Source organism: Acomys minous (assembly GCF_964271855.1).
Source record: "Acomys minous genome assembly, chromosome: 16".
NCBI lineage: Eukaryota > Metazoa > Chordata > Mammalia > Rodentia > Muridae > Acomys > Acomys minous.
In genome coordinates, this window is record NC_140498.1 from 67,572,357 (window position 1) to 67,584,630 (window position 12,274).

At 45.4% G+C, this 12,274-nt stretch overlaps 1 protein-coding gene across 2 annotated transcripts in view; it reads right to left on the reverse strand.

Moving 5' to 3' along the window:
- Window positions 1–12,274, reverse strand: part of SDK1 (sidekick cell adhesion molecule 1) — a 955,689-nt gene that overhangs the window by 639,867 nt on the left and 303,548 nt on the right. Inside the window, exon 1 of one of the 2 annotated variants that reach the window (XM_084763892.1) lies at window positions 7,709–7,783. The exons of the other annotated variant lie outside the window; for it this stretch is intronic. Within the exon in view, the coding sequence (XP_084620018.1) occupies window positions 7,709–7,754 (46 nt within the window). The 5' untranslated portion in view covers window positions 7,755–7,783. Of the gene's footprint in view, window positions 1–7,708; window positions 7,784–12,274 lie in introns of those variants that run through there. 2 annotated transcript variants of the gene reach the window in all.

Sequence of the window (12,274 nt, forward strand, 5' to 3'; positions counted from 1 at the left end):
GCCAGGCTCAGCACGACCTCCAGAAGGGCAGAAGGGGCGAGCCGACTCTCATGGTTATCCTCTGGCCTCTACACACACACACACACACACACACACACACACGCACACGCACACGCACACGCACACACACACACACACACAGACACACAATACACACACACAGAGACACACACACAGACACACACACACACACATACACACAGACACACACATAGACACACACGCATTTGAAATTGTCTTTCCTGTGTGCTTGCTTTGGCAGTGCGCACACCGAAAGCAGAGTGATGCAGAGGAGAGCAGCATGGCCCTTTCACGAGGATGAGACGTAAGCAAGTGAAGCGCTCCATATTGTGTTAAGAGGATCGAAACATAAAGTTCTCAAAGAATTAATAAAAGTAGTTTAAAATATAATATCATTACTTTTAATTTTACAAACAGTGTTATTTATAAATATATTAGCTAATAGAACCCAGTAATGTACTCAAAATGAGGATGTTTGAGGTATGCAAGGCTGGTTCGATACAAAAAAATTAGCATAATCTACTGTGTAAATGGGAAGAAAAGCACCATTTATCTATCACATGAAACAGAAAGAAACTGTCAAGATTCAAGCCTCATGATTTTAAAAAGACAAAGAACCTTCAGCAAACTGAGAACAGACGGAAGGTTCCTAATCTCATGGAGGACGTTATAAAACCCTACATCTAATCAATGTTCAAGCCTGAGTGTCTTTCCCTTGAACTTGGTAGTCATTCAAGGATGTCAGTTCTGATCACTGTGTTACAGAAAGACCTGCACACTGGAAGATGGAAGACAAACTTGAATAAAAGACGTATTTCAGAAGGAGGAAATACAAGTGTTCCTGTTTATAGAAAAATCAGGGTTGTTTTTTTTAAAAATACATATATATTTGTGTGTGTATATATATATATACATATACATACATATATATTTATTTCAGGCCTCCTGAACTAACACAGAATCAGATGAGACTGCAGCACACGGATCAGCACAGTCAAGGGCATGAACATAAGGAATGAACATGCTGAAGACAAATGAGACACATGAAGCCACAGATCATACCATCAGTAATGAGAGTACTTAATGTTAAAAGGATGATCTGCTGGAAATTATAATTCTGCTCTCAGAAATCAAATAAAGGAGAGAAAAGATGGCTCAGCAATTAAGAGCTCTTGCTGTTCTTGAAAAGGAACAGAGTTTGGTTCCTAGTACTCAGGTGGTGCTCACACATGCACTCAGCTCACAATGGCCTGTTAGCCTTGTGCTAGGGGGATCCGGTGCCCTCTGCTGGCCTCCCCACCCACCTGCACATGTATGTGTATGCACACGTGTGCACACTCAAATGAAAGCTGAAATGAACCTTTTTAAAACAAAGCTACACACACAGGAAGACATTTGTGTTCATAGACTGAAAGAGTAGAGACAGTAAAGTTGTCAAATCTGTACAACTACATCATAAAAGTTAACAGAATCCTGTTAAAAATACCAGCAAGAATTTCCATTGATATGCACAAGGTTATTGTAAAATTTATATGGGAAGGCAAAGGAACTAGAATATCTAAGACAATTTTGAAAAGAAATAAAATGGGAGAAAATTGCTCTTCTTGATGTGAAGGCTTAGTCCACAGCCACAGTAATAAAGCTGGCCTGGTACTGACAGAGGGGTCAAAGAAATAGATTGGGGAGCACAGGAAAGGCCAGACACGAGACAGACAACCAAGTGGCTTCTGACAAGGGTGAAAAGCAGACTCGGTGGAGGAAGGACAACTCTAAATTGAAAGCCATTAGAAACCAACTTAAAAACCCAGAAGGCAGAAGAATAAAACTCCATCTAATCTTCATATCGCATGCAATATCAACATTGAATGGATTGTGGATATGAATGCAAAGCTACAAAACTTTTAGAAAAAAAAATCAATCATAGGGAGGAAAGATCTGGAATGTAGGGCCAGGCGTACAGTCTTGGGAGTGGCACAAAAAGAACGCTGCAGGTGGCAGGAGGGGGTGGTGCTCAGTGGTTAGGCGCCCTTGCTGCCCTTGCAGAGGACCTGAGCTCGGTACCTGGCATTCACAACAGATGCCTCGCAACCACCTGTAGCCGCAGTGCCAGGGGATCTGACACCTTCTTACGAATTCCATGGGCACCTCCCTGTGTGCATATACACACACAGATACATGGATATAATTTTAAAATAAATAAATAAATAAATATCATGCTACATTAAAAAAAAATAGACAACTTTGACATTACGTGATCCGCTAAAGACAGAAGAGGTAAAGATTGACAGGCATAGGTGGAGGGGTGAGGGGAGGAGTGTGTACAGAGTGCAAATTTGAAAGAAAAAAAAAAAAGACTAGGCTCGGCAGTGTAAAGAATCCTCAAAACCCAACAGCAACATCCAAGCAAACAGAAAGCGGGAAGGTACATGGACCAAGATTCCATTGCCGAGGATCTACAAGTGGGGATAACCACATGAAAGACCTTCAGCACTGTTATCCACTAAAGAAATGTGAAGGAACACTAATGTGGTGACGGCTGAAGAGCACCTACGCTTGATCCCCAGCTCTGAAGTCCAGCAGTTAACACCCGCCTGTAAGACCAGCTCTCCTGCCCCCTGTTGGACTCTACTGGCACTTCCATACATGTAGTACATGCCCCCCCCCACACACACACTCACTAATAATGATGATGGTGATGATGATAACAACAACAATAATAATAACAAAACCACTACCATGAGTGCTCACTGCAGACTTTCTGGAATGGCTGAAGTGTCGTTAGTGCATCACCCATGCTCATAACAACCTAGGGCCCAAGGTCATTCACACACTGCTGGTGAGTGAGTAAAGTGATACACGCAGGAAACAGGTCGGTGCATTCTCATGGAACTAGGCAGGCACCTCCAGCACAGCCCTGTAACTGCACCCTTGGGCATTTGCTCCTGAGAAACAAAGACATATGTCCACATGAAAACCTGTACTTGGTGTTTATAACACGTTTGGTCCCCCACAGTTAGAGCTGGCTTGAAGCCAGGCACCTTTCCGAAAGTGAGAGGCTGTACATACTGCAGTGCGCCCACAGCAAGGGACAATTACCACTGCCAATAAAAATAAAACAAATTAGAACCAAACCAACAAGCTGGGAGGGATCTGGGAGCCAGTTTTCAGAGTGAGAAAAGGTGACACAAACTATGGCTCTTCCTACGTAACGTTCTTGAAACGCCAACATTAGTGGTCACCAGGATACTGAAACAAGAAGATGAGAAACAAAAATAAGCATGTGACACAAGGGACTGTTCTGCAGCTGATGACGCAGGTGTCAGATGGCCTGGTAGAGATGTCAGAGTACAGTTTTATAGCACCACTGGGAAAAATCTGAATTTAAAAGTACTGTATTTTCTGGCGTATAAGACAACCCCCAACTTTCAACCTTTTCAGTTAAAATATAGAGTTTGCAGCCCGAGTCTGCTGCACAGGGTGTGCTTTGGAAGAGGGGCATTCTTATGCTGCGAGTGTATTCCAAACTCTATATTTTAACTGGAAAAGTTAAAGTTGAGGGTCGTCTTATATTGCCAGAGAATACAGAATGGTCTCTGTGTATTGTTTGTAACAACTGCACACAAATTATAGTTGCCTCAAAATAAAATTGTAAACACAAGCATTGATAATGAGAGAGGAAAAAAAAAAAGGAGAAGAAGCCGTTCACTTGTAAAGACACATTATTCTATTTTTATGCATGTGTATCTGTGTGTGGGTTTGCCCATGCGAGTGCAAAGATCCTTGTAGTCCTGAGGAGTATGCTGATCCCCTGAAGGTTACAGGCAGTTATGAGCTACCCTGCAAACCGAACGCGGGTCTTCTGCAGCAGCAGCAAGTGCTTCTTTCTGTTGAGCCGTCTCCCCAACCCTCTGAGAAATCATTCTGATCACATATGGCAGACAGGTTTTTATCTGATTATACAAAAATACCTATTCCCCAGTGACAGGAACAAATGAAATGATTTTTAAAAAATTAATTCATACTTGCACATCCCTAAAGGAGATAGACAAATGGCCAGAAAGTACATAGGAAGGGCTCTATATTATTTGACCATAGACTGTGGTTAAAAAAAGAGAGAGAGAGAAAGAAAGACAGCGCTAAATGCAGGCAAATATACACAGAACCGCAACATTCATAGATTATTGGCCAGAATGGTCAGTTCTGGACGCCACCTCCCATTTCCATGATTACACTAGAAAGTGAAACAATACAATGACTTCTTCTTGGTGTTTAAAACACCTTGATAGAAGGTGGTGTTTGCAAGACCATGTTGAGGCCCATTAAGGGAAAACTATTTCCTTCAGGTCAAAAGAGAGAAATCTGAGTCCACCTCTGGCCCTGGGGGGACATGTGACTTTCTGCTCTGTTCCAAAGGATAGAACATTACAGACTATTATCTCCTCCCTAAGAATTAACTCAGCTGGGCCCGCCAACCCAGGCCTAGCGCTCAGGAAGGCTCATTTACCTGAAGATGCCTACGGAGATGAGAGGAAGAAATATCCCCTCATAAGGAGATCATTGATTTAAGAATCCTAGAAGCCCCACCCTTGGGTCAGTTGTTTATAGATCTTCACTGCTCAGCCTGCGTGCTGAGTACACACGCATGCACGCACGCACGCACGCACGCACGCACGCACGCACGCACGCACGGTCAGACAAAAGATGGAACTCCTTTAATCTAATCCCAATGCCATGCACAGTGAGAGACTATGCTTACCCTCCCAGAAATAGGTGCAAACTTTTATGACTGAGAAAGAGTTCACACTTCCGTTTGAAGACCAGAAAACAACATACACATGCCTATCATCAGTGACTGTTCTCAGAGAAGTGGCCCACGGCAGTCATCACATTAGTCGGACAGTCCGTTCAAGGAACATCTGACATGGTAGAAAGATGATTATATTAACTATCAAGCAAAACAACATGAAGTCACCAAGACAGAAAGACCAGCATTAACTGGCTGGCTGGCACGACACGGCATTTAGGCAACACAACGAAATGAAGGAAAATTGAAAAACAAAACAAAACAGAAACAGGAGAAAATTGTTTGTATCTGACAATAACTCGCACTTAAATATTCTGAGAAAAAAACCAAGACTGGCAATGGTGGCAGCAAGATGTGTTCGCTGCCACCAGACACATTTTTAAAAATTTAAAACACAAATCAAGGAGTTCAAATGAAACAAAATGGCCTTTTTTACATACAGCCCTCTAGGAAGTTGACTGTCCATTAGACATCAAATCATCTGGGCTTACCTATAACTGATTTTCTTAGTTTGTTGTTGTGTTGTTTTGTTTTTTGAGACAGGGTTTCTCTCTGTGACCTTGGCTGTCCTGAACTCACTTTGTAGACCAGGCTGCCCTTGAACTCATAGCGACCCACCTGCCTCTGCCTCCCTGCGTGCTGGGATTAAAGGCGTGCACCACCACACCTAGCTGATTTTCTTACTTTTAATGAGATGCTGGTGTAGGCAAGCCACCCTTTTCTCTTGGCTGGAAATTTTACAAACCCAATGCAATGACTAGTATTTCCTAGAATTATGTAATGCCAGAAAATACACAGTTTTTGTAAATAGTACACTTAGGCTAATGAGCAATACAATGTTTCGTGTCACCAGCTAATGCAAATCAGAATCATGCTCAGTGAGACACCATTCCTCAACAACCCACTGAAATACCTACAGCTAAAAGACAAATCCTAGAAGCCTGTGAAGGAGCTAGAGTGTTCCCCAATGTCCTGAGAACGCAGAATTCAGATAGGGGTACAGTCGTTTCCAAATGTTAAGTATTAAGTTACGCCGTGGCCCAGGAATTTCACCCCACAGTGTAGAGAGAGAGAGAGAGAGAGCTCTGTTCATGTAAAGCCTCCTGCACCAGGACTCATTAATACGTTACCCACAGCACAAGCGGAAGTGACCCAAAGGCACTTGCACCGAATATGCAAGGTCTGCTGATAAGAAGCAACAGCAATGTGCGCTCGCCCAGCACATACAAGGCTGTGGGTTCAGTCCCCACCAACATGACGGGGATATATCATGACAGCATGAGGAGAAGAAAGAAAAATTATCGGCAAAGGGCCACAGATCCCACAACTGCATCCATACGAAGGTTGCTAATTAAGAAAATCCATATGGACAAAGTAAATCACAGGCTACTGGTGGGTGGGCTGCCAAGGGGATGGGGTGGGGCCGCAGAAGGGAATGAGGGTGTCACAAGTGACTGCTATAGGTACAATGTTTCTTTGGGGAACACTAAAGAATTAGGTCATGCTGCCTGTTGCATATATAACTCTGCAAATGTATTAAAAGCTCAAATTATGAACTTTACATAGGTGGGAATTTACAGCTGTAAATTATATCTCCATCTAGATGTTAAAACATCACATTTAGAAAATTACGGCATCTGTGGCAGACAAAAGCCTTTAGCATTTCACCTCTTACACAGACGAGGAAACTGAGGCATACCAGGGTTCCAAAATCTTCCCAAAAGGGCCACAGAGAGGAGGAAAAAAAGGGTCTGATGTCAGAGATACTGTTACCCAGGTGCCACCTGCACTGCAGACCCAGAAAGGCTCTGTCTGGGCATGAACAGTGGCCAGTCACCAGGGAAAAGGAAACAATGAGAGGGAACCAGCTGGCTGCAGTATGGGATACCACCCACATCCCCAAAGCTCAGAGGTCCCCCCAACATCAGGGGAGGGGGCTCTTCAGCACCAAGACCTTCCCTTCACCTAAAGAAATGGAATTATACCAAAGTGAGCTGAGGACCTTCCCACACACCAGGGCCTCTGACTCAAGCAAAATTAGGTCATGCTCAACTGGATTGCATACCCTCCCTGAATCAGGGACAAAGGGAGGCAGGGAACATACATGATGTGTCTCCAGTGTCCTCACCTGCACCCACAGGGAAAGGGGCGTATGGGACGGTGAAGAAAAAAAAAACCACCCTTTCCAAAGTCCTGACAAAGACAACCATAGGGTGTCATCTGCTGTGGGGTTTTGAGAGAGAATCTCATGTAGCCCAGGCTAGCCTCCTAAGCCACTTTGTAGCTGAGGATGACCTTGGGTGAATTTCTATCCCCCTGCTTCCACCTTGCCAGCACTGGGATTATAGTTGTATGCCACTGTGTCTCCAGCTTATGCAGTGCTGGGGAATGGAACCCAGGCCTTCACGCATGCTAGGCAAGCACTCTACCAACTGAGCTATGTCCCCCCCCCCTTCCTTACTCTTTCTCTGTTTCTTTCTTTAAAGACCCCCGTATCTTAAGATTAAATGTTATTTAGTTTTTATTTATGTGCACTCATACGTGCCTGCTTGTCAGCGTGCACATGCACATAGGTGCAGATGCCCACAGAGGCCAGGAGGGGGCGGTAGAAGCCCTGGAGCTGGAATTACAGGTGGTAGCAGTCTGGGTGCTGGAAACCCAATGCAGGTCTTCGGTAAGAGCAGCAGGGTTCTCAGGCACTGAGCCATTTCTGCAGCCCTCTGCAATGTCTTACTATGCATAATGGTAAATGGAGAGTAATGGTTAGTGGCAAAGTAAATAAGGTGCCTGGGAGGAGCACTGCCCGGGAGCCTGCTATCATATCACAACACCCATCTGTTCTGACCCTTGCCAAGGGAAGGCAGAGAAAGGTGAGACTCTCACCTGCATTTTCATTTCGTTCTGGCTGCGACTTGCTTTGCACCCACATGTCCAGCAGCGAGCAGTGTTTGTAACTGGCTCAGTAGCCAGTGCTTTGAGGTCTGGGGGAGGGAGGGCGGGAGGACATGGACTCTGGGAAACCTGCTGGCTGGCTAGATTTCACCTTGACCTCAGGGGCATTAATAGATAATATGTTCAAAGCCATTTTCACTGCTTCAAAAACCGTACCGTAAACACATTCCATCTGAGAGTGAGATAAAATGTTAAGTTGTGGCCTTGTGAGCCGTTTTCTGGAGTTGCTAAGATCTGGCCAGGTTCCTTGCACGGAGCTGTGACATTTACCCACGCGGGGTTCTCACAGCGAGAGCCTCCACGCTTAGCCAGCCTGCTGTGCATTACACAGTGGCAAGGGAAAGGCTGTCTGGGAGCGGTCAAGAAAGGAAACAGAACGCAAGACAAGAAAGCAGAGGATAAGATGCAGCCCAGGGACGAGAAAGAAATAACTAATCAGCTGAGACACACAAACAACATCATTAAAATGTCACGAGAAGAACTGGGAGGTAGAGAGACAAAAGGGCAGGGAGTGAAGTTATAATTATCTGGACCATTATTCCAACCTACAGTAGAAGGCAGCATCCCAAATTTGCAAGGCCTGAAGGAAAAGCAAACGCTGCTCCTCACTTTGCAAGGGTTTTGTCATTCTGAGGCTGGAAGGTGTGGGGGGGGGGCCTGGCAATTATATTTTATAGTAGCGCATAATCTTTTACAATAGAAAGCTGGCATTCTACAGTGAGACTTCACTTTGGTTTCAGACTGTTGGGTGACTCTTATAATGACTTGAGGAGCGCTAAGGAAATAAAGCAGCAGCAGGTGGCCAGGCAAAGAAGAAGAAATTCCTCACTCTGCAGGCAGTAATCAGGTTGAAATACTTTCTCCATTACATCCCAAAATAGAGCAGACAGTGATACACAGGCCTTCCCTAGTTGCACAACTCTAGTCCACAAATAGTAAAATCATATCTAGTAGTTCCTGAACGGAACCGTCAATAGTCCTGTTTGCGGTCTCTGTCAGAGCACGAGGCAAAGCAGCCTGCGGTAGAAATTTACTTACACTGGTCCTTTAATGATTCTGCAAAGCACCCTGGGATTGCTGGATCTGATCATAACACCTCATAGTCACTGAAGAGTAGTCTTTGTTTGGACACATTTTGTAAACTCTGTGTGTGTGTGTGTGTGTGTGTGTGTGTGTAGTGCGTGCATGCATATGTGTGATGTGTGCATGTGTGTGATGAGCTTATGGATGCCAGGGGTTACCACAACTACATCCAATATCATTCTGAATTTCTCTCTGTCTTTTCTTTTTCTTTCATCTTACTTTTTAAGACTCTCTCACTGAAGCTGGAGGACCAGCCAAGCCAGGAATCCTCTGGTCCCTGCTTCCCCAGAGAGAGGAGGCTTACAGGAACACACTGCCACTCTTTGGCCTTTGTATGGGGGCTAGGGATCTGAACTCAAGTCCTCATCCTTGCACAGCAAGCACTGATTGGGCTCTCAGCTCCAAGTATGGCAAATGCTCTTTAAACATAAGCTTCACCTTTGATATGCAAAGAAAAAAAAACATATGCTCTGTCCCCACAGGCAAATGAGCCTAACGATGGGCGAGGTCCAGCTCCTGTGGCCTCATATTAATCAGTAACATTTTTTCTAGTTACCAGGGCCCACTGCAAAGAGCACCAAAACTGCCACCCCCCCCCCCCCCCCCCCCGACACACACACACCAAAATGGCTCATTGTATAATTGTCTCTAGAGAAGCTTCAAGATTACTGGTGCTTTTCTGAGTGTCAGCATGATTAGCCAGGGTGAAATATTTCTTCAGCCTTATGACTTTCACAAGGTGCCCAATGCTAGGCCTCTGGGCAGGCACATGAAGGGCATACAGGAAGATGTTTCTAACAGCCAGGGCTCCCTAGGCAGCCAGTGATCCTGCCTCTGCCAGTCAGATGAAAGCTCTGAAGTAAGCAGGTCCAGCCATGCCCTACAGGCTCAAAGCAGTTTAAAAGGGTCCACCCGGAGCTTTCAAAAATGTAGGTTCTGGCCCTCAGTATTATGATGCTCTGAAAGGAAAGAGGTGGCCTCACAGCAACTGCCATCTACAACACAAAGACAGGAAGGACAGAGGTCAGTTGGTGTGGGTCGCCTGGAAGTTGATCAACACTGCCTTTCTGGGGATGCTGGGACAACTCTGGAGCCAAATGTTAAAATACAGAAATCTACCTCTAAAAAACGCAGAAGAATGCAAAAAACTCGCAATCTTCCCCCCCCCCCAAAGTCTTCTGATTGTAATTAACAGTTCTCTGTTGCACAAAGCAAGAAATTACTATGATTTGGTGATTCCAACATATTAACGTGAATTTTCTCGATGCTAAGTAGAATATCTTAAGTTGTCAATCCCGTTTTTGCATCGTCTATTTCATTAACTTCGTTAGAGCATTTGGAAATCTTAGCGCTGCGTTCTGCAGACTGGGACTTGCCGGCTCCTCCATCATCTGCCTTCTATATAATGCCTAGAGCGTTAGCCATTCACACCCCCACTGAGGATAAGCAGAACCTGGAACAGGCAGGAAGGCGAAAGTTAAAATTTATCTTCTTTACTTCAAATCACTACTCAGCATTACAATGGAGAACCAGTGGCAGGCAAGGAAACCGACGAACAGAGACTCCCAGGTCTGGGAAGCAGGCCTGGAGCTACCTGCTTCAGAGCTGACATTTATCCTCTGTCCCCTAACACTGGTACTGAGGTACCAGGAAGACAAATTTTCCCATCGCTGCCACAGCCACAGGCAAGTGCTACAAAAATACACGGGGAAGCGAACAGTTCTGGCTAAGCGGAGCCTGTGCTGCCTAAGACAGAGAATGCGGATAATCTAAAGGTTCCAGTCATCCTTGCTACCCCAGTCGGACAAAAATAGTATGTTTATTCAAGAGGTTATGGCTTCAAAAACAATAGTAATAACAGTTAATGTAACATATGTAAAAAATGAGATGAGGACATATGGGACACATAAGGTGCTTGTAGATGGGGAGTTAGGGGCTGGTGGGGCATGCAAGGGAGGGTGGCTGTCAGGGAGTTTTGGGGTAGGGGGGTGAGGGCCTGTGGGCAGCGAATTGTGGGAGAGGGAGAGGAGCTGGGGAGAGGGAGGTGGACAAAGGGCTCTGCTGGTGAGCATGGAGAGAGTGGGGTGGGGCGGGGGTGGGCGGGGCAGCGGGGGTTGGAAAGCTGCTGGGCATCAGGGAGGCACGTGGGCGGCAGGACAGGGCTGGGAGTCTGGAAGGGATGCTGGTGTGCTGAAGGCCAGGAATACGCGGCAGCTGTGGAGAGCTGCTGGGGAAGAAGAGACCACACCCTGACACCCAGCCATCCGGTATAACTGTGTTCAAACGTCTCTTATCCTTCCGAGCCTCGGTTCTCCTATCTGTCAAATGGGGATGACCGTTTCAGCCCCACAGGTTGAGGGGACTGAGTGACTTAATGTCCGTAAACCGGCTTAGATCCGATCCAACTGCACCTCACCAAGTTCCTTTTGCGGCATCTAATCCCGTTTGTGATGCGCAGAAGCCGGAGAATGACCAAGGAGAGAAAGGAGAGCAGATTCTAAACCCAGACACCAATTCTTTCATTTGGATCATCCAAACTTGTGGTCCAAAGTAGCTTTATCGTCTCCCCCCCCCCAGCCGCCGCCCAAGTCCCCGCATCTGATAGATTACTTCATTCTAGAACACAACAAACAGAAGCTAAATCAACCCAATACAGATGTTGATAAAAAAAAAAACCCGATCAATTTAAAATGAATAATTCAGTCAGGAAGGTGTCCTAAGGTCCCACTAAATCTTGCACCACATCTCGCTCACACTTAACACTAAGCCACCGCCTGAAAAGGTTTTTTTATCCCCTCAATCTTGAGTCTAAGAACACACCCTGCAGGACCCCATGACCTGGCACTCTTCCCGAACGTTCATCACCGGTGTGCAAATCACAAGGAAAGAGAAATGCTTAGAGCTGGGTCTGAGGGGAAGTGAATTTTCTTGGCCAGAGTATTTTCTGTTCTTTCGCGTTTGATTCTTACCCTGTCATAGGTTACAGAGCAGTTCAGTACCGGCTCCAGTCATTACTGTACTGTTCAAATAATGTTTTAACTTAAACAAAGTACAAGCAAGTACTCCAGGTGGCACAGCATTAGCCCCCTAATGTGATAAATGCTACAGCTGAGTCTGGGAAAGGAGCTCAGTCAGATGGGGTCTTGTCATGTAAATGTGAGAGGCCTGTGTTCACTCCTGTAGAAACTGTTAAAATAGCTGGGCATAAGGGTGTGTGTGTGTGTGTGTGTGTGTGTGTGTGTGTGTGTGTGTGTGTGTGTGTGTGTGTGTTTGCACTTTCAGTGCTTTCAATACTGGGGAGGCAGAGAGGATGGATTTGCTGGCTAGGCTTGCCCAATTACTAAGCTACAGGTATCATTGAGAAACTTAATTCTCAGAAACAGGTTAGAAAGCTACTGACACCACATAGACCAC